The sequence below is a fragment of the Hyaena hyaena genome, unplaced genomic scaffold, assembly GCF_003009895.1.
Source record: "Hyaena hyaena isolate Hyena2069 unplaced genomic scaffold, ASM300989v1 scaffold_0, whole genome shotgun sequence".
Lineage (NCBI taxonomy): Eukaryota > Metazoa > Chordata > Mammalia > Carnivora > Hyaenidae > Hyaena > Hyaena hyaena.
This window is the reverse complement of record NW_024080632.1, coordinates 1,946,734-1,970,424: the sequence shown is the minus strand read 5'-3', so window position 1 is coordinate 1,970,424 and position 23,691 is coordinate 1,946,734. Positions and strand designations below refer to the sequence as shown.

General features: G+C 62.5%; 1 protein-coding gene across 21 annotated transcripts in view; it reads right to left on the bottom strand.

Annotated features, from left to right (window-relative positions):
• Nucleotides 1-23,691, bottom strand: part of NCOR2 (nuclear receptor corepressor 2) — a 210,906-nt gene that overhangs the window by 12,046 nt on the left and 175,169 nt on the right. For 10 of the 21 annotated variants that reach the window (XM_039241454.1, XM_039241364.1, XM_039242237.1 and 7 more), the window contains 17 exons: nucleotides 21,917-22,037; nucleotides 20,943-21,099; nucleotides 16,817-16,981; nucleotides 15,587-15,726; nucleotides 14,806-14,908; nucleotides 14,491-14,595; nucleotides 14,132-14,235; nucleotides 10,342-10,492; nucleotides 8,115-8,255; nucleotides 7,745-7,831; nucleotides 6,824-7,119; nucleotides 5,017-5,371; nucleotides 3,677-3,898; nucleotides 2,875-3,126; nucleotides 1,940-2,089; nucleotides 1,664-1,807; nucleotides 1,367-1,574 (listed from right to left, as the gene is read on the bottom strand). In XM_039241454.1, the coding sequence (XP_039097385.1) occupies nucleotides 1,367-1,574; nucleotides 1,664-1,807; nucleotides 1,940-2,089; nucleotides 2,875-3,126; nucleotides 3,677-3,898; nucleotides 5,017-5,371; nucleotides 6,824-7,119; nucleotides 7,745-7,831; nucleotides 8,115-8,255; nucleotides 10,342-10,492; nucleotides 14,132-14,235; nucleotides 14,491-14,595; nucleotides 14,806-14,908; nucleotides 15,587-15,726; nucleotides 16,817-16,981; nucleotides 20,943-21,099; nucleotides 21,917-22,037 (2,901 nt within the window). The remainder of the gene's footprint in view (nucleotides 1-1,366; nucleotides 1,575-1,663; nucleotides 1,808-1,939; nucleotides 2,090-2,874; nucleotides 3,127-3,676; nucleotides 3,899-5,016; nucleotides 5,372-6,823; nucleotides 7,120-7,744; nucleotides 7,832-8,114; nucleotides 8,256-10,341; nucleotides 10,493-14,131; nucleotides 14,236-14,490; nucleotides 14,596-14,805; nucleotides 14,909-15,586; nucleotides 15,727-16,816; nucleotides 16,982-20,942; nucleotides 21,100-21,916; nucleotides 22,038-23,691) is intronic. The other 11 variants (XM_039242021.1, XM_039242162.1, XM_039242314.1 and 8 more) reach the window with 4 other exon arrangements.

The following is a 23,691-nucleotide window of genomic DNA, read 5'->3' as shown; positions in this document are numbered from 1 at the left end:
GTCCACAAGGACGTCCCCTTCCCTTTGCTAACCCTCACTCCAGCTGCCAGTGGGGATGGCTCGATGGCCGCATGACAGCTTCCGCGGCCTGCTGCTGGTGTGCACAAACCACTGGCCTTCGTGCCAAGCAGCGACCTTGCTCTGAACATCCGGGAGCTCCTGCTTCCTGTAACCGCTGTGTCCTTGAGTCAGTGAGGACAAAACCAGGGGCATTGGCAAAGTTGTCACTTTTCCTAATTGCAACTTCGGTTGGAGGGTGGTTATGATTTAGAACAGCCAAATGGGGGGAGGGAGTACTTGTGTGAACGGAAACTTCACCTTGGAAGGAGCGCCTGCCTCTAAACTGGACCCTGGGTGGGGGCGGTGTCACCAGACGGGACCTGACCTGGGCCCCCTTTTGTGAGTGACTAGACTCTGGGGGGCACACATGGGGCCTGAGGGGACTCTCTCATCTAACAAAACCCCTAGGTTTTGTCCAGGCAAGATGGACACCATCCCCTCCCTATAGGGCCCTGCTCAAGTCTGGGGAGGACCAGGAGAGTCTCGCCCCACAGTGCTCTCTTACGTGTCCCTCTCCCTTCCACAGACTAGCCCTGAACCTGACAAGCTACCCACCTACTCATCCACCCCCGACCCAACTCACCACCTACCATCCATCCACCCACTCACCAGACTCACCATCTACCATCCATCCATCTACCTACTCATCCACCCACCCAACTCATCATCTACCCATTCTTCCACCTACCTACTCATTCATCCATTCACCCAACTCATCATCTACCCACCGAATCCAACAGCCATCTACTCATCATCTATGCATCTATCCATCCACCTCCTCGTTCAACCACTCACCCAACTCATTACCTATCTACTCCTCCATCTATCCATCCATCCATCCATCTGCCTACTCACCTATCTCACGCAGCCTACATTCATTCAGTTACCCACACACCCATCTATTCATCCAGCTCCATCCGTCCATTCATTCACTTATCTAACCCAACTACCCACCCATCCACCCACCTACCCACTCATCTAGCCCAGCCACCATCTACACAACACCCACCCACCTATCCATGTCTCTCTCCATGTATCCAACCTAACCCAATCACCCATCCATTCTCCTCCAAAGTACCTACCTGTTCACTACCCACTCATCTCTCACCCTCACCTGCCCTTTCCTCCACCTACGCATGCATCATCCGTTCACCTGCCTGTCCATCTGCCCTCCTATCTCCTATCCATTTACATGCCATCTGCCTCCCTACTCTCCTGCCCATCCCTCTCCCTCCCACCTCTCTCCCATCAGCACATACTTGCACCCACTGCCCGCCCGCCCGCCCGTCCCCTCCCTTGTGCCAACCTGGCCCACCTCAGGACCGTGGGCGTGCTGGGCTCCACGGAGGTGAGGATGCCCTTCATGCCCGTGTTGTGCAGCACGCTGGGTCTCTGCTGGACGGCGTCCTGGGCCCGGGGTGACATAGGCGAGTGCTGGTGGGAGTGGGGGGTAGGGCGGCCGCTGCTGCCGCCCCCACCCCCTCCGCCACTGCCGCCGCTGCTCTGCTCTGTACCTGGTGGGGACAGGCTGCGGGGTCAGGGGACAGGCTGCGCGGCCTGTGCAGATCCCCAAAGGCCAGGGCAGGGACCTCTGCTGCCTTACCGGGTCTCCAGATGGGCGCATGCTCCACGGTGGTGGTGGACGCGAGGACGGGCTTCTCGCGCTCGCGGTCGCGCTCGCGGTCGCGTTCCCGCTCCCTCTCAGACGAGGAGGTGGTGGTGGGTTTTGTCAAGTGAGTGGGACCCCCTGGCAACCAGAAGTCCTATGGTTGAGCCCAGTGCTCAGGGAGGGCCTGGGCCTGTTTTCCAGGGCAAATGGGACGTGGGGCAGGGGTGCTGCCCGGGCTGGGGTGGACGGGACGGGGGGCAGGGGTGTTACCTGGGGAGAGTGGGGAGCTGCTGAGCCGGCCACTGAGGTGCTGGGGCGCAGCGGGGAGGTAGGCGAGGCGGTCCATGGCGGCAGCCGGTGTGCCCGGCGTCGGGGGCACCAGCACGGGGAGGTGTGGCACTTGGGACAAGTCAATGATGCCTGTGGGAGGAGGTAGGGCTGGGGAGTGTGGGCAACGGGCCGGAGGGGCAGGGCGCCCCCTCAGGCCCCTTTTCTGGATGCCAGGCTCTCCCAGTCACACCTCCCTCAACCCCCAGACCCTGGGGGCGGTCGTGCCCTGTGGCTGGCATCTCCGCGTCCCTTGGCTCTTCCAGTCCCTTCCTCTCTTCCAGCCTCAGCGCCCCTCTGGTCAACTCCCTGTGTCCAGTCCCCACTGCCTGGAGTACCTAGAGTGACTGCTTTTTCCAAAGGGACCCTAACTGGTACTTGGTTGTTAAAAACAGCATTCCAGAAATGTTTCCAGAGGCCGACTTTCACACATTTAAAAAGCAACCACAGACTGTTTGTAAGTCAAGGGAGCCAGAAACTCAAACAGCCTCATAGTTTGACCTTTTTTTGGGTCTAACACCAAGGATCCATCTATGAAGAGGTCGCACAGGCATGTGCTCACCTCTGGTGTATGTGTCCGGGATGCGCATGGCCATGAGGCACACACCCACCCACGCTCACGAACCACACGACTCTCAACCACGTGCCAGATCTGCGTGCATCCTCCAGGCCGACTGAGCTGTGGCCTCAGTGACAACATACGTGTTCTCCACACTCCCAAGCAGGTCGGGCGGAGGGATGGGGCTGGTTCTGGGGAGTCTGCCCACCCCCTTGCCTGAAGGTGCCACCCACCCACCTCAAAGCCCGCAGCGTACCCCCCACCCACCCACCCACCCACCTTGAGGCCCCACGACGTGGCTGCCGCCTCCCCCACCCACCTCGAGGCCCGGCGGCGTAGTTGAGGGCCAGCGAGGACTCGCGGGGCGAGAGGCCCCTCAGCATGTCGGCCCGCTGGGCCATGGCGCTGGCCGCGTTGTGGTGCATCTGCTGTGACGTGATGTAGTCATTGATGATTGTCTGGCGGTTCTCCAGCGCTGCCGTGTCGGGGTAGCCGCGGATGAGGTATGGCGGGTACAGGTGCGGGTAGGTGGGGTTGGGGGCCAGGTGTCGGGGCAGGTAATAGGCCGCGGCTGCAGGGAAAAGGGGGCAAGGTCAGGCTGGCGTGCCTTGGCGGGAGAAGGTCGCCCCGTGTGTCTTTACGCACACCTGACAGCTTCCCCCCAACCACCGGCCACAACCCAGAGCTGAGGGCTTACGTACAGAAAACCCTGGGCCCCCAAGACACACGCGGTACCTCGTACTGACAATGTGCTTTGGGTGCAAGTTCCCCTAAAGAGCATCCGCAGTGCAGACCGCTAAGATACCAAGGGAAGCAGCCTCTTAAATGGATTTTCAGACCACGTCCGTTTGAGGTACGCTCAGCAACGCAGCCTGCTTTTAATATGTTTACGATTTTAAAGGCACTGCTAAGTTCCACAGGAAAAGAAAACGGCTGAAAAACGTTTAATCCCGTATGTGCCTCGGACTAAAAGAGAGTCTTCTAAACTGCACGATGGCACTACCGCACCTCTGCGCCTCAGCCTCTCGCCCAGCAGAGGCCAGCTGGTGCCCGAGGAGTCCTTGGGCTGACACGGACGCAGCCCCCGGCCCCGTGGGGGTCTGTGGGTCCCAGACAATCACCTGCATCGAGAGGGATCCCGCGGGGTATGGAGGAGGGATCGAAGGCCAGGGGGATGTGGCCACGGTACAGGTCCACGCCGCTCACGCCACGAAGCAGGTGCTCGTAGGGTGAGATGGGGTGCGGGTGGTGCTCAGGCATGGCACTGTGGGGCGACTTGGCGATCTCCCGGGGCGTCGACGTCAGCTTCCGGTCCTGGGACGCCTTGCTAGACGAGAGGCTGCCTGTGGGGACGGGCCGAGGGGGGGGCGTTGGACCTCCACGCCACTGCTGCCACAGCCCCCAACACGGGGCCGTTGAGTCCGCCGTCAGAGGAGGCCACCTGAGGGGGCGGCTCTCTGGGATGTGAGGGCCGGGCCCCCCCTTCACCTGTTCCTTTGCCTCCAGTTCCTGTGTTCTCTCATTTACCCATCTGCTGCTGTGTTTTTGTTCTTTTTAAAAATTCATTCATTCTCGCCTTCATTTGCTCCTTCATTCACTTGTTCATCCATTCATTCATTCATTCGAGTAATCGAAAAATATTTACAGAGCCTCTATCACACGCCCGGCACTGCTCTAACAGCCAGAGCGATCACAGTGAACACAATACGCAGGAAACCCAGCCGACACGGAGCGGGCACTTAATACCGCAGAAAGGTGACAAACTCTTCAAACTAGAATTTCCGAGTGATAAATGCCCCGGAGGAGATTCAAAATGTGACAAAATGTGACCCGAGGAATGGTGGAGGGTCATAAAAGTCTCCCCAAGAATGCAACATTTGAACAGAGACCCGAAGGACCAAAAACAGCCACTTAGTAACCATCTGAGTGTGGGAGAGGTTTCAGGCAGAGGGAAGAGCAGATGCAAAGGCCCAGAGCACAGCCAGGAACAGCCAGGAGGAACCCGCCAGCCCAGCCTGCGGTGGAAAAAGGAAGGTGGCACGCGTGATGCGCAGACTGCACTGGGCCAGGTCGTACGTGTTCCCCACAGCTATGGCAGAAAGGTGGATTTTTTTCCCACGTTCAGTGAGCAATCACTAGAGAGATTTAAGCAGAAGAGAGGCATGACGGGATTGAGTGTTTCAAAGGACACTCTGGCCGCGTTTGGGGTGCAGGACATAGCAGGATGGGAGGGGAGTCGGCAAGGCCAGTGGGGGAAGTCGTGGGGGTCTGGGGGTGGCAGGGAGATGAGGAAAAGTCCACGTGTCACTTCGGGGCAGGAGCCCCAGGCCCAGCAGGGGAAGGCATATGCTGGCCCCGAGGGCGCCCCGGGCTTTTAGCCGAAGCTGAGCATGGGCAAGGAGGCAGTTTCCTGAGCCAGGAGCCCACCCGGTGCCCGCGCCCCACCCCACGCCCCACGCACCCTCCTGCAGGCGCGGCGTGGGCTCCCGTGTGGTCACCGGCGAGCCGCGTGGCAGGTGGCCAGCGAAGGGCGCCCCATGTTCCTCGTAGGTCAGGGGGCTCTGGCGCGGCTTGCCCAGCTCAGGCACGATGACCGGGGCCCCCCGGGTGATGGAGCCTCCAGAGCTGCCGGCTGCCCCCGGACGGCCCTTCAGGCTCTCTTCGTAGCAGGCGCGCTCCAGGGCCCGGGCATCAGCCATCACGTCCAGCGGGTGCACCGGCGGGAACGTGCGGCCGGGGCTGCCGATGATGGAGCGCACGTCGTGCTTCTTGGAGCCGGAGGAGGACGCGCCAGTGTCATATTTGAGCGGGGTGCCCTGGGGGGAGAGGGGCATGAGCACCGGCTGCAGGACCTCTCTGACCCTCTGTTCCCCCGTCCTGAAGTGGGAGCGACAGCTCAGGCCTCGGGAGGCAGGGGACGAAGGGCTTTGCTGAGCCTGGATGAGCACACGTGACACTGCCCTGCCCAACTGTGTCCCGGCCCCCAGGGCCACGACGTTCACAGGTCAGCCCTTCTTGGAGCAAGTGGGGGACTCTCTGTCGGCCCCTGGAGCCTCAACACTCCCATGGGGGAAACTTCCTCCCACTGGTCTGGGAACCACCCCCCCCCGGCCCACTCAAAGTCACGCCAGGAAATTCAGCAGCAAAGCCCACTCCCACCGCCTGACGCCCAAGGCTCAGAGGTCAGGGCTGAGGTCTGTTTGCTCTCTGGTCAGAGGGGCAGCTGAAGAAACAGGGGGTCACGGACCCCAGTGAGGGCCGGCCACCCGGGAGACGCCTGCGCCCTGCTGACGCAGGCTTGGGAACCCGGGGTGCAGCAGGGCTCGCTGTCTGCAAACCACAGAAACCCGGGCTTACTCACGAATGTTTTCATTACTTTCATGAGAAAGGGAAATAGACCCCCTGCTTCTAATTAGAATACTGTGCAGTCAGACTGGCCTTCCTCTTGGGTCTACAGGGGACTCGTGCCCAGTCCCCTGGCGTTGGATACTGTCCCCACTGCTTTTCTGGGCCCTGGGCACCATCCCCCAAGCTGGGTCACCCTCCCGGGGTACCCTCCCCAGCCCTGTCTGCCTCATGTGGCCACACAGCCCCCGGAGACAGTTCCCGTTCTCCATCCTCATTCCGTCCAGCCACCTCTGAGCACGGGAACGGATGGTGGTTTCCGCTGCGAGCTCCTCGCACAGTGGGAGCTGGTCACGCCCTAGCAGGCTGGGGCCTCCCGGGCCACCGGGGCCGCTGTGGGGCACGGACACCAAGAAACAAAGATGTTGCAGATTTAGGGATATCTGGATTTCACCACCTGCCATTCACTTGCTGTGTGACCCTGAGCAAGTCACTTCACATCTCTGAACCTCCATTTATGCACCAATAAACTGAGGACAGTAAGAGAACACCTCAGAGTGTGGCTGTGGGGGCTGAACTGGGCATGAGCTGTGTGCCCAGGCGGCACCCGGCCCACGATAAAAATCCAGTCGGCAGTACCCATTCATTTTCATGGCCGGCCCAGGGACTTTGACAGGCTGCCAGGACTCTCTGGCCTAAGTCCCTCCACCTGAAGAGAGGGGATGATGGCTAAAGACAGTGCAGGGGTATAAATGCAATTACATGAGGTCACGGACCCAAAGCCCCAAGCGCAGAATCCGGAACGCACACAGCAGAGGGTGTAATCTTGGTCAAGGTGCCCGCTGAGGCCGAGCCTCGCTTTCCCCCCGTGCAGAGGCCGCAGTAGCAGCCGCCCTGCCGGCCAGCCCGGCCCACGCCCGCACCTGCGTGATGGAGCCCTCCTTGAGCGGCCGTGGGCCCAGGGGCAGCTCAGGCGTGCGCCGCAGCTCTTCCCGGGGAATCTCGTGGATGGAGCGGCCGGCCTCCTTCACCGTGGCCACCAGCCCCTCGTGCGCCGGCTTCAGCTTCAGGGGGCCCAGGGCCTCTAGGGGCCGGGCCTTGTAGGCCTCAGCCAGGTCTCGTGGGGGTGGCGGCGGCGGCGGTGTGCCCTCGCGCTTTAGGAGCTTGGCCTCCCGGCGGAGGTAGTCTTCCTGCGCCTCCACGTAGGCCCGCGGGATCCCTGCCGAGGAGGGGGTGGGGGTTGAGCCTCACTCTGCACCCCCCATGCCCGACCCTGCCTGTTCTGCAGCCAGACTGCCCGACTTCAAATCCTCACTCGCTGTGGGACCTTGAGCCCACGACCTGACCTCTCTGAGCCTCAGTCTCTTCATATATAAAACAGGAATATTAACTGAGGCGCCTTGCCGAGTCACACTCATTCAGTGAGACACTAGACGGAAAGCAAGAGCGGGGTCCGGAGTGGCTGGCTCGCCACCGACCAGCCAAGAGAACTGGGGTGACGTGCTAACAGTAGCTGCTACGAGGTGTCAGCAAGTGATAGTACCGGTCCCACCTGACAGCACAGGGGCAGCACCTGGTCAGTACCAAGCACGAAACAGGCTCAGTAACCTGCACAGTGCAGGGGCGCTAGCTGGTAATGTGCTTTCCCTTCGCAATTTTAAGGAGGAAACGCCCTTGCTGTACATTTCAGCCCGCGCCTGCACGGTCACGTACACGTGTTACACGCGTTACACGCAGGCACGGCTCCCCGCCCCCACCCATCCAGATGGAAACCTCTGGGGGCTCATAGGAGTCGCTGTGGTGGCGGGCGGGAGGAGAGGCACGGTGGGGGGGGGGGGGAGCACCTTGTGTGATGGAGCCTCGGATGTGGTGCTGCTCCTTGAGGTGGTGCGGGCTGTGTCGCTCAGGCGGGATGGCACGGCCCATGAGACCTGGAGAGGGACAACGGCATCAGGGTCACATGGGTCCCCTGCCGGCCTTGGGCATGACAGGGCTCCTGCCGGCCTGGGTCCCTTCGGCCTCTTGACAGCAGTCCCGTGATGCTGGTGTTGGCGGCAGCAGACCCTCTCCTGGGCCCCCGGACTGAGCCTCAGCCAATCCCAGCCTCAGGCTTCCTCTTGGGAAAACTAGGCTAACCATCCCACCACCTCCCTCCAGGGGGCGCTCTTAGGCACGGAGCTGGGAAGCCCTGGGGGGCAGGTCCGGGGCCCCTACCTTCAATACTGGCGGAGGACATGGCCCTGCTGACGCGGCCCTCCATCATGTCGTAGGTGCGCTTGGGGGCGGCCGTCTCATGAGGGGGCCCGGAGCTGCTCCTGCCGTCCTCCTTGGAGCACTGGGACACGGATATGCCACCTGGAGTGCAGACCACGCTTGTGGCGAGGGGCCCAGGCACAGGAGCCGAGCCCTGCCACCAGGCTCGGCTGAGCCTCCTGGGGAGTCCCAGCGGGCAGTCCAGCCGGGGCCTCCCAGCCGGGCCCCAACGACCAGTCTCTCTCCAGCTCACGGCACCCGTGGACAGGAGAGGCCGGCCAGCTTCCCGCACCCTCACACCCACGCAAACATGTCCTCACGCGGTGCTGACTTGTGACACGAACATCAGGGCACACATGTGTGCAAGCACGAATCCAGAAGCAGCATTTGAACACACAGCGTGTGCACGTATGAGCGTGTGCGCGTACATGCACGCCTGGCCACTGAGAGCAAAGTGAGGCTCTGCGCACGGATGTGCCTGTGTGTCCTGTGCACAGCGCGTACAAGAACAGATGTGCCTTATGATCCATGTGTGGAGCGTGCACAATCTGGGGGGGGTGGCGAGGGAGGGCTGTCCATGGCACACGTGGCCTTGCTCAGCCAGGATAAGCCCGGAGTGGCCAGGTGCAGTGCTCCCCCAGATAGGCCCAGGGACTGAGAAGACAGAGGCCTGGCCGTGCCCAGCAGGCCCCCCGTAACCTCTCTCCCTCAGGGTGGCTGAGGCTGGGGTGTCCAAAGCAGGGCACCAGGCCTGCCCCCTGAGAACAAGGTCTCCCCCCGTTCCTACACGGGGTCCACCCCAGAGGCTACAGGTGGGCGGCCTGTAGACGTACGGGCTGCTGCTCTGAACCTTCTTCAGAATTAACGGCTCATGTTTAAATGCAGAGATTTCAGATCAAAATGGAAAAATATATACGATATAAAAGGACAGATCAGCAGTGAGCTGCTGGGCTCACATCCGTACAGGGCCACCACTGGCAAACACAGCAGTCGCCGTGCAGGCTGCCAGAGGCCCGCTCCCTGCCGCCCACCCCACTGCCCTCGCCAGCAGGCGGCCTCAGGGCCCCACCTGCACTTCCCCGGACCAAGGGGGCGGGCGGGTGGGCGGGCACAGGCAGAAGCAGACACAGAGGCAAGAAGATGCCCGCTGGCCAGAGGAGAAGTAACTTAGGGCCCTGCAGCGCCAGCCGCTGAGAGGGGCGCCCATCAGATGTGATCCGCTCGAGGGTCCTGGGTGCCCGAGGACGCCGGGAACCTCACGCCCCAGCTCTGCATCCCCTTTACTCCCCCTGTGCAGGGTGCCTTGGTTGTGGACCCTGAACCCAGAAGGGGAGAAGAGGGGTGGAGGCAAGGGGAGCTGGAGGGTCACGTTGGCCTCTAGGCAGCCACCCGTGTGCTGTCCATTAGAGCATGGTGTTTGCCGGAACTTCTAGGCTTCTGCTCTCCTGCCTCAGTTTCCCCACTCTGCTTCTAGCAAGGCTGACCATGGGTTTGTTTCCCAAACTGTGAAGAACTGAGCGGAGGTGAAAGGGAGGCCAGCCCTCGCCTGCCACTGGCTTGTGCCCTGCAGGGACAGGGAGGTCACCACCCTCTGCTCATGCTTCATGCTGTCACCCAGCCCTGCCTCGCGGTGAAGCCACCTCAATGGGCCACACACCCTGCCCCCCTGCTCCCAGGCCTCCTGGTCTGTCAAGGAGCCAGAGGGTGGCCAGAGAGAGAGACGCTGGCTGTTGCTGTATATCTGTAAACTATAAAATGGGGATAAAATGCTTCACCCTGGTTCTCCACCACTCCAGCGGATGGAGGGGCCCCGATTCCCCAGATCTCTTTTCCAAAGACATCTGGAAATGTCTTCTACCCCCACCACGTTTTTCCAGACCCTCCTCTCTTGACCAGCTCCAGAAACACCAAAGCCTAGGGTTTGGTGGACAGGCCACGCCAGTGGGGCATGTTTCCGGGACTCAAAATTAACAAAGCGGCTTCCTGTTTGCATCTCATGTGGTGTCCTGAGAGCTCTCTGGGGGGCGGGGGTGGCATCATTCGCTGGACTCCCCATGGCCCACTGTCCTCCAGCGCCCCCTCACCCCTCTGTCTCAAGACTTTCCCAGCACTGAAGACCCCCACATATGGGGAGGAGGAAGGCCCCAGGCCGCCCCGACAGCTCATCGGAGCTGTTAACAGGACTCACCCTCGTAGGACAGGACGTGGCCCTTCTTGCCCTCGTAGATGACGTGGCCCTTGGGCAGGTTGTCCTCCCGGCTGCGGTCCAGACGACTCGGGCTGTCCTCGCCGATGATCCTGGTGATGGTGCCTTTGTACAGGACGTCGGCCGGTGTGCCCTGGGGGCAGAGAGCAGGTGGGCACACGGGCACGACGCGGGCATGACCTCCCACTGCACACACAGGCGCGTGTGCACATGTGCCGGGTCCCCCAGCGAGCATGTGTGTGCATCCATGTGCTGCTCTGGGGGAGTGGGGGGGGGGACGTGGCCCAGCAGAGCAGCACCATGTCAGCAGTGCTAACCCTCAGGGCCCTTCCCGAGCGCCTGCTGTGCAAGGGAAACCACTGGAGCCCCTAATTTTTTTTTTTAATATTTTATTTATTTTTGAGAGAGAGATAGAGACAACATGAGCAGGGGAGGGTCAGAGAGAGAGGGAGACACAGAATCTGAAGCAGGCTCCAGGCTCTGAGCTAGCTGTCAGCACAGAGCCCAACGCGGGGCTCGAACCCACAAACCGTGAGATCATGACCTGAAGTCGGACGCTTAACCGACTGAGCCACCCAGGCGCCCCTGGAGCCCCTAATTTGTACCAACTCGTTTAATCCTGGCCGCAGCCCTACGGCAGGCACTATCATTATGCCTGTTTCAGATGGGGAAACTGAGGCACTGAGTGGTTAGGTGACGTCATCCGGGGTCACTGATGATGAGGGGCAGAGCAGGGACTGGAAGCCAGGCAGCACAGCCCTGCCGTCTGTGTTCCAACCTGCACTGTCTGGGTGTTACTCTCTTAGAGCCCAACATAACTGGACAGGGGTGCTGAGACCCAGGCCCTGTGCTGTGCCTGTGGTTTTCCCAAAACCAGGGTCGGTCCCCCCCCAGCACGAGGACACAGGACCAGTGTCCTGGGCGTGGAAAGATGGGTAGCAGCCGCAGGTCTCTCCACTGGATCCCAAAACAGCGCCAGGCCTCCCCAGTGTGCCCCTCCACGGCGTAATCACAATCACGGACATCCCCAGACACCGCCCAATGTCCCCTGGGAGGCAAAGCTGCCCCCGAAGGAGAATTACTGCCGGAGAGCGGGCGCCCCACGACGGGAGGTGTTCGAGCGGAGAGAAGACAGCACACGGAGTGGCATCCTGCCTCGGGCAACCCCCAAGAACACGAGTGTGGGGATCAGAGTATGAGTGTGGAGCTCGATGGCTGGACGCCAAAAAGCAGCTGTACAAATGAGTTGCTGGGTGGCCTTGGTCAAGTCAGTCGGCCTCTCTTAACCTCAGTTTGTACGTCTAGACAATGGAAACAATTTCTGCATCTATAATTTTCGAAGGCACTTGACACAGACAAGCTGTCCCCAAATCAAGACGTCTCTTTTCTTCCTGAGATTCTGGGAGCCGTGTCACAGACGTGGGGGTCCTACTGTGTGCCACGCCCTGGGCCATGAGCTCCCAAGAAACTTCTCTACTGAGACACCCCTCTGCGGGGTAAGGGCATGGCCTGGGCTCCGTCCCGCAGGCCCAGCTTTGCAAGGAGGGAACAGGAGGGTGTTCGCCATGCGGATGAGCTCCCTGACCTCTCACCGCTAAGGCTCTGGCTGGGGTATCCCTGCCGCTGGGAAGTGTCTGTGCACAGGGTAGGATCAGTGGGTGACAGCTGGGCGGCGGGCCGGGGCACGCAGGGACATCCTGTCAGGACAGGCGCCTCAGAGGCGGCTGCTCCCGGCACAGTTATTCCCCAGGTGAGGCCATCAGAACCGCGCCTCTAACCGGGCCTCCACCGGGGAAGAGCGGAGGTTTACGAAGTTCCCCACGGATGGGAGAACAGGGGCTCTCCCGGCGGGACTGACGGCGCTCAGGGCTCTCAGGCGACACTACTTACAGGCACCCCTCCGTGCATGGACAGAGAGGACCCGGAGGGGCTGTGGACCCCGCCCCTGGGGACAATACACTGGACAAACCCCTGCAAGCGGGGAGACTGTTGGCCTATGGCCTGTTTCAAGGACGGGAGCCTGCAGCCCCCTGGCGTGGACCCCCGCGAACCTCACTACCGGGGAGGGGGGAGCCCCAGGGAGGACAGAGTGCCTGGGGCTCCCTCCAGCCTCTGGACGTCACGCCCACTGGGTTCACGGATGTGTGCATCTGTCTGTCTGTGCGCGCGTGCCGTCTGTGCGGGACTTCACGGCCGCCCGGACGGGAGGCTGTGGGAAAGTCTGACCCCACGTGCTCTCACAGCCGCCACCCTCTGCCAGAAACAGCTGGAGCGGGGGAGTGACCGAAATGGCGCAGGTCACAGCTGCCTGGAAACTTGGCAGACGGGCTCCTAGGAACTTCAGATCTCGACCTTTAATCACAAATGTCCCCATGAGAAAGACTCTGTGGGGAGTACTTTCACAGGAGGGGAGACCGACTGGGGGGGGAGGGGGCGTTCCCCGCTGAGCGAGTGGCCACAGAGCTGGGCCCTGAATTCCTCGGCCTGACTTTTGCCCCAAGTGCTTGTTCTTTGCACTCAGCGAGTCTCCCTCCACTAGCCTGTTATTTCAAAACTCCCAGCTTTGTCCTCTGTGGTGTGACCTGGGGCCACCGGGGTGGCAAACACCTCACTGTCGCCCAGCCTATGGCTGGTGCTGCACCACTAAGGCACGTGTGGGCGGGGCAGGGGTGTTGTGTGCGCACGTCTGTGGGCCTGCACATCTGTCCGTATGGCCTGTACATGTGTCTGCACCACGTCTGTGTGTGTGTGTGTGTGTGTGTGAGTGTGCGTGCCCGTCTGTGTGCATGCAAGCGTGTCTGCGCCCATACTCCTAGGCACGCACGCACACACACACGTTCTGGCCCCATGTTCTCTGACACGCTGTCCCAGAGCCAGACGTGGCCAGGCATAAAACCCCAGGTCCGCTCCTTACGAGCTTCGTGACCTCTGGTTTATTCTCTGAGCTTCGGTCTTCTCATCTCTAAAATGGGCTATCCTAGCATGGGACCTGTCAGCATAAAGCATCTTGTCTGACCTGGGTGCAAGGGGAGGAAAACAGAGACCCTGGTGCTTCGGGGCCCAGGAACTGCCGGAGCCACACCTCATGCTCACTGGCCTGGGAGGAGAGGGTCTAACGGGTCCCGGGGGCGTCGGGGACCCCGACCGCGGTCCAGTGGAGAGCAGGGCCGCCGTCCCTCACACAGGAGGGCCTTATGAACGACCACCCCCAGCAGAGGGGGCCGGCTCAGCCAAAGGGCAGAGCCCCCGGCCACCAACACCCAAAGGGGCCCGTGCCCCCCACTCCAGGTGCCGCGGCCCTCCCCAGCCTGTGCCCCCGCCCGAGACGTGGCCACATGCTGTTCCGAAATTCCCGCAGGGTCGCCCCCGGAAGTCTCCTCCGCTGGCCTGTCCGTGTGGCCCTGGCAGCCCCGGTCCTCCTTGATCATGGTGTTGCACTCAGCCTGAAGCGGCGGGTACCCTGAAGTGGCCCAGTTCTCACCGGCCTGTGTGCCCGGCCACTTCCCGCTGCCTAGCTGGCCCCTTGGAAGCAGCGACTTGTGTGTTTCGCTCAGCACTTGCAGCGCCCAGATCCGCACGGACGAGATGCGTGCCCATGGCACAAGCTGCTATAGCCGGGACGTCCCCTCACCCACCAAGACCGGTGCCATGCAGTGGCGCCAGGGGAACAGAGGGGCCGGGCCTCGGCTCCGCCTGCGGTCAGGGCCGAGTCTGGAGCTGCCGTCTGCAGGTCCTCCCCCTCAACCCCCCGTGCGTTCCTCGGGACACCTACGTGGGTGATGGAGCCGCGGTACGTGATGGGGCTCTCAGAAGGCACCCGCGTGCTGGGAATGCCCTTGGTGATGCTTCCTCCTGGAACGGAGCCCAGAGATGTCCCTAAAAGACACGAGACACGTCACGTGAAGGGCATCTGCAACCCTTTCCCAGATCCCAGTCCTAAGAGCCACCTGGACTGTGCTCCTGAGCTGCAAGTCCCCCCTGGGGTCTCCACACAGAAGGTCCCCCTAATCAAGAAAGGGTTCTGGACCCTGTGGGAGCTGATGACTCTCAGATCTGGGATAAAAGCCCCCATTCCTGCCTCAACCCTCCTCGCTGGGGATGCAGACTCACGCCCACCCCTCATGCCCTCACCTCTCAGCACGGATGTCTCCTGGGCCGTGGGCACCCCCAGGCTCTCCGGTGGCCCAGCCTGGCCCCGTGGGGACAGCTGCTCCTGCTTCACTCCGCTGAAGGGCGCTGGGGACGGGCGAGAACAGTGAGGCACACGCCGCTGGCACAGGGCCCCGGAGGGATGCCCCCACCTAGTCCTACCCAGGGGCTGGGGGCCAGCACCCTCCCCTTAAGTCCAAGCCGGAATCCCAGGGGCCAAGCTGCCTTCCCTCGACCCCCAACATGGTCAGCTGGAGCCATGCCTGGGCCATCGAGGTTGGGGGCCCTGGTCCTTACCCAGCTTCTTAGGGTCCATGGCAAGGGGCAGCCCCATGGTGATGGGGCCCACGGGGGCCTTGGCGTGCTCTGAGTAAGGGACGTGGAGCTGCACCGACACTCCCTGCGAGGGACAGAGGTCATGGGTTCACAGGGGCCCCGAAGACCCCCACCACACACCCAGCCAGAGTGCCCTGGCACCCCCTTCTCCGAGAGCCCACGAGGAGAGGAATGCTGGGGTCGCGTGCGGGTGGGGGAGCTGGGAACTCAAGTCCCAGGCCTGCTGCCCAGCTGCGTGACCATGGACCAGCCCCCAGCTCTCCTGAGCCTCAGTCCCCTCCCGTGAAGCAGCCGTCATGAGCAGGTATGGGTGGTCTGGGGGCAAAGCAGACACCTTGTCCCCCCATCACCGCACAGGTGGATAGGGCGGGGAGGTGAAGGGACAGATAGTCACAGATGGCTCCCCATGTGTTGTGTGTCTAGTGCATTCGACCTTCCATTCCACAGAAGAGAAACCGAGGCACGGCAAGTTTGGGTAATCTGGCCAAGGCCACAAAGCCTGGTTACGGAGTCCATGCTCTTGACTGCCCGAGTCCCAAAATCCTGAGTGCCTGGGGCCAACTCCAGCCGCGAAGGGCACAGGGACGACCCCGGCCCCTGGAGTGCCCAGCCCCCACCTAGGTACCATTGTTTCCAGTGCCTCCACTTTACAGATGGAAAGCCTGCACCCCACGAGGAAGGGGCTGTTCTCTGGGCACCAGGCCACACGGATGCTCCGGGGGTGCTGGCCCTCCCGCCTCACCTGGGAGATGGCGCTCATTTGCCTCTCGAGGACGCTGGGGTGCTTAGTGGAGGAGATGAGGGGCGGCGGGTTGGAGATGGCGGGTGGGCGAGGCAGGCCAGGCCGGGCACTGTCATGGAGGCCCAGGGGCAGTGGGTGACCTGTAGGGCACACGTCTGTCCATCACAGGGCCCCAGCAGGAAGCATGCCCCTGCCAGACGGAGCCCCACCACCAGCAGGTGCCTGTCCACATGTGTCCCTCTGCTGCGCCACTCATCTCGGTCCTGATGAGCTCTCGCATCCTCAGTTCAGAGGCCACAGTCTACAGGAAGCTTCCCTCCACCCTACCACAGCCCAGCCCCCCGTCCAAGCCCCTCACCTCCAGCCCAGACCCCTTTTAACTGGTCTTCCCGTTCCCACTTTACCCCCTCGCCCCCAACAGCCCATTCCCCTCAAAGGAATTCTGAAAAGCCTAGAGGTTCACATCCTCCCCGTGCTGTGAACCTTCCATGGCTCCCCAGTGCCCCCAGGATAAACTCTTAAACTGTGACACGGCTTTCAGGTTCCCCCGGCCTGGTGCTTGCAGCTCCCTCCAGACCCTGGCCTGGTGCTTACGGTCCCCCCAGACCCACGGCCTGGGCATCAAGCTTCCAGAGAGGCAGCCTGACTCTGTCTCCCAAGTTTCACCTGCTCTTCCCTACGTCCGGCCCTCAGCACATGAGGCTCCCCTGCCTGGCGGGTCTTTCCCTGTTTTGCTCCAGACTCATTTAGCCCACTCATGCTTCAGGCGCAGCCCTGCTTAGGACGGCCTTTGCTGCCTTATCGATCCCCCAGATGTGCCACTTCTGTTGCTGGTGGGGCCCGGCAGGACTGGAGAACCCAGAGAACCAGCCTGAACATACCTGTAAACCAAAGCAGGCCCCCCCCTCCCCCCCCAGGCTTTTCTTTCCACCTGCCCATTCTCTACTCTAAGTCACTGGTGGAAGACAGCACCCCCACCCTAGGGCTGCCCCTCACCAGCTCAAGTACCTCCTATGGCTCCCTACTGCCAGTGGCTTCAATTCTAATCCTACAAACTTCTCTAATCTCAAAAGATCCCCTCCTTTCCCTTCACTGACCAGACCATCCCTCTTGCTGGGTCCCCTCAGATTCTAAGATACTTCTGCATGCAGTTCCAAACCAGTGCAAATAGTTGGCACCCACTGACTGCACTGGCTGACTCAGAGCGGTGGCTTGGGCTGGGCTACTCACCAGGCGGGGCGTAGGAAAAGGCCGAGGGGTCAGGGGTGTGCGGGGAGGCCTTGATCACCTCTCGAGGGGGCACGGGGAAGGGCAGGCCTGACGTCCAGCACGGAGGCTCTGTGGGCAGCTTCTGGCCCTCAGGTGCAAAGGCCGAGAAGAACACAGGCTTCTCTGCTGAGGGGACGAGGCAGGGCCGTCAGCCAAGCTTAGCCAGCCCTGCTCCAACAGGGCCCCCCTGCGCCCATGGTCCCGGCCAGCAGTGATGGGGGTCTGTGCTGGGGGCCCCCCGAGTGTGCAGGCCGGCACCACACGGAGCCCGGGGACTAGCCTCCAAAGCGGGGCTGGAGCTGGGGGCACGGGCCCAGGCTCCTGATTTTGTGTGGACATTTCCTCTGGAGGACAGCCGCGACTGCCCGATTATTGTCTATGGCACAGCTGAGTGCTTGCAGCGGAGACGGCCTGGCTGTAAAGTCTAAGACACTGACTGCCCGGCTCTTTCTAGAAGCAGCTCACTGGCCTCTGCACAACGATGAAGGCTTGCTTTGATATGTACGCCCTGGCAGGATGGCCAGCCAGCAGTCCAGACATTCAGGATGACGGCCACCATGGCCGCACCTTTGCTGAGCACGTACTATGTGCCAGGCACTGTGTTAAGCATCCCGCCAGCACGGATCCAAGGAGCCTCCTCAGCAAGCTCGCAAGAAAGAGACTGTTACCAGATCTGGTGTGTGGAAGGGGAAACTGAGGCACAGACACATCAATGGAGTTATCTAAGGCCCCCAGCAAATACCTGGCCAAGTCAGGATTTGAACCCTCAGCCTCCCCAGCCTGTGCGGCTGCAGGTAACAAAATAGACTAACGTCCTCCCCCAAGCCTCCCGCGAGCCAGCGCTACCTGAAGCGTGTACCGCCTCGTTTACCCTCACTTCACCCTGAACAGAAGTATCATTGTCTCCGTTTTACAGATGGGAAAACTGAGGACAGGAGAGGCAAAGTCCTCTGGTCAAAGGGCCGCAGCTGGCAAAGGAAGGAGTTGCTAGCCCAGGCAGGCAGGCTCCAGACTGTGACCTTAACCTTCACTAGGCGGCCTGCCCACAGGAAGATGAATGACAGCTGGCCCCAGGTTCCCAGACCTGGGGCCACCCGCAGACATGGCCAGAGGCCAGGGGCTCAGGTGTGTGGTCACGGCATGCTCCTGCCCACCTCCCACTCTACTGAGATCTGCCCCGAGCTCCAGGCCTCTCCCTTGAGAACCAGCCTGGGGACTCAAGGGAGGGAAGTGGCCGAGAAGCCGGACAGGAGCACGACTGGGAAACGCAGGGACCGTCCAGCCCCCGGGGCAGGCGTCGTCTCTCGGGCCACCTCCAGATGGCGGGAGGTTCTGAAGGCCCACGAAGGGGTGGCAGCAGAGTGCCAGCATTGACCAATGATGCCTGCCGTGGGCACGGCAGATGGCACTGCAGGGGTGTCCGCCCCAGAGCCCCTATCTCTACCACGAAAGACCCAGCTCACCCTGATCCCGTGCCCTGGTGAGGGGGGGCAGCCCGCAGGAGGGGAGGCAGCCGTGGGGGGAACAGCCTACGGGGGGTGGTCACAGATGTGGGGAATAACTCCCGGTAGGGATTCACTAGCCCCGAACAGAGGCACTGGGCCTGCCCTGAACACCCTAGGCCTTGCTTGTCCAGCTGCCCAAACCCCACTCCTGCAGCTCAGCCTGGGCTGTGGGGACAGGAGTGGGGGGTGGGGGGCTCCCGGGCTGGAAGGGAAATCTGGGGCCGGGCCAGTCTGGGAGGGAGGCCGAGAGCCTGGAGAGACAACCTGTTCCTCCAGCTGGCCCCGGGGGAGCCCGAGGGACCAGAGAGGTAGTGCTGGGCGCCAGCTTCCCACATGCCTCAGGGCGCCGAGCAGCACCCCGCGGCTCGGGAGGCAAGCGCGCAGAGCCTGGGACCAGGTGTGCGCCCTAGCGCCGGGAGCCGTTCCAGGAAGGGGGCCAGAAGCCACTGGCGGCTCGCTTCCTCCCGGGACAGTGCCTGTGACCAGTCCCAGCAGGCCCTGGCTGGCCCCGCAGCTGCCCGAGGGTGCCCTGGCCCTGCTTGCAGCCAGCCCTGCCACCGGCAAACCCGCAGCTGGTGCCCCAGGGCCTGGAATGCCCCCCGGAGCCAGGCCTGGCTCCTCCCTGTGTTGGGCGTCCCGGTCCCGGCGTGGTGGCTGGCAGGGTCCCGAGAAGGCAGACACCCCACCCCGGCCCCATCCCCACCCGGGCCAATCAGCCCGCCCGGCGGCTCTGCCTCTGAAACAAAGCTCCCACCTCCACAGTCACCCCTGCAGCCTGGCTGCCGCCACAGCTGGTCGGGAGCAGCCCATGGCCTCCTCCATCTGCCTACTCCCTGAAGCCCCTTCTCCTCAACGATGGCCAGAGAAAGAAACACAGAGAGAGAGAGTTCTTTCCGAAATATAAATCACATTACTCCCCACAACACAAACACATTAAAATTCCTCCCCCAAAGGCTCCTATACCTGAGACAGAATCCCTGTGGTACCACGGCCTAGGGGGCCCTCCATAATCCGGGCCCCACGTTTCCTGCTCTGATCCTCTCTCCTGCCTGCTCCCCGGCCATAACAACCTTCTGGCAGCTCCCCAAACACACCAAGCCTGTCCTCACCCCAGGGCCTTTGCACATGCTATTCCCTCTGCCTGGAATGCCCTTTACCCACATCTTCCCATGACTGACTCCTCATCACAGAGACCCCTACTCTGAGCCCTTCCTGACTCTTTTCCGTTCTTTAATTGCAAGAACAACTCCAAAGTCATCTTGCTTCTTTACGTGTGTGTTCTGGCTTAATGTCCTTCTCAACCACAAAGAGAGCTCTTGATGGCTTCCCCTTGCTCACCGCCAACCCCCTGCTGGCTGGCACAGCACTTGGCCATCACAGGTGTTCAACAAGTGTCCTGGCCCAGTGGCCGGCAAACAGCCTGTGTGCGGGCCAGGACGCATGCACACCCATGTGGGTGGCGCTGAGACTTCCGGCAACAGAGAAAGCAGACGCAGGGAGGCAAGGGGGCGGGCTGATGAGACGGGGACTGCCTGGCAGGCCCGTGTTACTTGTGAGAAGCGTGGAGCCTTCCTCCCTTAGGGACAGCCCTGCTCCTTGTCCTCAGACAGGCACACAGCACCACCCTCGAGAGGCCCGTGGCCAAGGCCCAGCCCAGCTTTCTAGAGAAGGGCTGCTATTCCCTAGAAGGGGGCGCAGGTACCACTGGCCACCCCACACTGCGCTAGGCTGGCCAGGGCCAGGGGCTGGGACCCCTCGAGCGGCCAGCAAAAGCTGAGGCTGGCCCAGCGTGGGGGAGCCTCTGGCGGAACCATGCCCAACACCCGTGATGCGCACAGACCCACTGTGTGCCAGGCTGGATGGGAGAGTGTGCCCCTTCGGGGACACAGGCCTGGAACTCCCTGGGTCCCATGGGGAGTGTGAGGCAGAGAGGAAATGCAGAGAAAGAGAAACCACGCCCTGCCCATCTCCTGACCTTGAGCTTCACACAGCGGCCATAAAGCACGCCCGGGGCAGAGGCTGTAACACAGCTGCTCCAGGAATTACCTCATGGACTCCACACCAACCCCGGCGACCCCGCCTTGAGTGAGGTCAGGGTGAGAGCAGGAGCGGGCAGCACTTCCGGCCCGGCCAGGCGCCGAGCCTGCTCTATGGGTCAGGGAGCTCGTACGTGGGCTGAATCATGTGGAATGGGAGGCTGAGCCACAGACGTGCTTAGTGCAGACAGGACGCTTTTGAAACATTTTTAACGTTGTCAACGTTGGGAAACTAGATCTCACGAGAAAACACGATTTCTCGCTTCTCTGGAAGGCCTGTGCTGCCGCGTGCTGGCCCGGCTGGAGCCGCCATGTGCCCACCTTAGACCAGAAGTTCTAGGATCTGCCGCTCTTCCCAGCAACACCCCAGGGCCTCGCCACCCCCGCCCCCCCACCACTGCCCATGCTATTCACTTACCCCGCTTGCTGGCCGCTGTGTGCTTGGGGCGTGCAACAGCTGCCCTGCATGCGGACAGCCCGTATCCCTCACCCCTGCTGTGCTCCTGCTCCCCCTACTCTCCGCCGTGGCCGGGGGCACCCACTCACCCTCCTTCTCGGAAGGAGGCACAGGGCTCCTGCTTTTGCCTCGAGGGCTGTTGCTGGGCTGCTGGGGGGCGTCGTTCTCCAGCTGCAGGTGCTGTGGTGGGGGGGGGGCCGGGGGAGCCGCGTCCTCCCGGGGGGGCTCATGGACTTTGGTGACCTGCTGAGTGAAGCAAGGGGAAGTGACCATCTTTGCAGGCCATCCGTGAGCCACAGGGATCGGGGAAAGCCTTCCAGGCCCCCCGCCCGTGACAAGCCTGAAAGCCGAGGCGGTGAGGTGCTCAAGGGGCTCCGGGAGCAGGAGGGTGGGTCCCTGAGCAGAGTGGGGGGTGTGGCCGTGCAGCCAGCCACCGAATGTGGGAGCCCGGGCCCTGGGCCCCAGTCCCCACGGGTCTGGGAGATGGGGACTGGCAAGCAGGACGGCCCCCCACCCTGGCAGCCGGCAGTACGGCCTGGCCCGCCCTGTGCCCCTCACTCGGAAAGCCCCGTAGCCACATGCGGGAAGCTCGGGCACACGTCCTCAGAGAGGAGCAGCCTCGGCAGAGGCTGGGCCGTTGCGATGTGAGGACTCTTCTGAGTCTAGAAGCCTCACGGGGCCTCTCCATTAGAACGGGCAAGGCCCCCCCTTTCTGCCCAAGGGGCTGAGACAGCAGGGGATCTCCTGACCTCCCTGGTCTGGGGGAGCTCGGGAGAAGCCTCGGGGGCAGGGCGCAGGTGGGTAAGGTGGGCACAGCTGCTCCGGCTGGGAGGGCAGAGGGGAGGCCTGCGGCCCGCAAGCTCCCTGCGCCGCCACAGCCTGGGAGCCGTTCCCACCTCCTCTCCCTGGGGATTTCTCCGGGAAACAGGCTGCCGGGAACAGCGAGGCTGCAGGTGCTGCCACCCGCCGCCCCCGCCCTGAGCTGGGCCCCCAGCCTCCTCCACTGCCTCCCTGGACTGGTGCCTTGCAGGAGCCCTGGGGTGCGGGAGGGCCGGCCACTCACGATCGGGGGTATGGCAGCCGCCCGCTGCTTCAGCTGCTTCAGGTCCAGCGGCTTCTGCGGGGAGGCGTTGGTCCTGGTGTCACTGGTGGGGGTGAGGAGGCTGGGCCGTGGTGACAGCAGCCTGAGGGGGAGAACAGGCGTCAGCACGGGCCTCTCCTGGCTCTAGCCTGCAGGGTCAGGCTGGAGGGGCCGTCCGAGGGGGGCAAATGTCCAGGGTCACCGGCCGAGGAAGCCAACCAGGACCTGGGGGTGGGGAGCGGGGCAGGCAGCTCCTCCCTCACCCCCCCCCCCAGGTCCTTGCTGGCTCCCGGACCCGCCCCAAACCCAGCCCAAGGCCCAGGCCAGGGCTAAACACGCCCCCAAGACAGCCCAAGGCAAGCAGCGGCCCAGGGAAGCCGAGACCCGGCCCTTCGGAAACTGCGGCAGAGCCAGAGAACTGACCAGCTGAAAGCCTGGTGAGCTTGCGAGATTCAGGAGGTGACTTGTCAGCCACACACGAGAGGCTCAGGTGCCAGGGCCGAGTGGACCCCACTTACTGGAGACCAGACTTGGGGACCCACTGGCTTAACCAGAAAGCTCCACTAACTGGAATCTCATGGACCCACTGTTCACCAGGGGGGCGCTAAGAACAGGTAGGCTACAAGCTTCGTGTCGGGGGCTTGGTCAGCGTGGACATGTCTACCGATCAGCTCCAAGTATGACCACGAGCTGGACAGGGCCAGCTCGTAAGTGCGTCAGTGCTCAAGCAAGGTCACACCTGTCTGCTGCTGGCACACAGAACTGGGAGCCCGCCCAGGGCCCCTGGCAGGGCCGAAGTGGATGCCAGGGCGAGGGTCCCTCCAGTGTAGGGGCACCCAAACAGAGCCCGCCCTGGGGGGGTGGTTCCTGAACTGGTCACGGGTGTTGCCTCCTTCAGGAAGCCCTCAGCGATTTCCAGGAAACCCCAGTGCATTGGGCACAGTCCCGCTCTGGCTCCCCAGCCGGCGAGAGGTCTCTAGGGTCAGACCTCAGTCTGCCCCAGCCTGACCCTCACCTACCCACCGGGGCTGCCAGGGTCCTGCCCGGCTCTTCACTCTCTCCTGTGACTTGCTGGGCACACAGCAGACCCAGTGCCGTGCCCGGGGAGCACAGAGATGCCCAGAATCCAGTCTCTGCCTGCGGGACACCACGGACGACCCAACAGGGCATATGAGGGCACTGGCCAGGGGCCGGGATTCACCCAGAGGGCAGAGCTGAGTCTGGGTCCCCACAGCCAGAGGGCCCTGTCAGCACAGCCCCTACTGTGCACTGTGACCACATTGGGTGACAGCCACTGCCTTCTAGATAAAAGCCGTGACAACGGGGATGGGCTCACAGCACTCCGCACCCGGCAGCTGGAGCCAGACACCCAGCGACAGAGAAAACATGCCTCCTTCCCATGGGGGGGGCAGGCGTGCCGCTGACCCAGGGCCTCACGCCCTCTGCTCTCCGTGGTGCCCAAGCCACGGCCATGACAGCCTGTGCTGCGGGCACCTGCCTCCCGCCCGCATCTGCCACACGCTCAACTGGGCAGAGACAGACACGGCGATGCCTGCTGGGGCTGCCCGTGGCGCAGAGGAAGGTCATCCTGCCTTCTCCATGCTCAGCCGGCCTCCGCAGTCCTTCCCACCTGCTCCCCTCCCTCCCACACTCACCCCTCTACCTCCCCAGGCCCTGCGCATGCTCCGAGGGCTTGGAGCCTCTCTGGCCGCTACCCCTCTTTTGCCCCCAGGCACCGTCTAACAGGGCTGAGCACC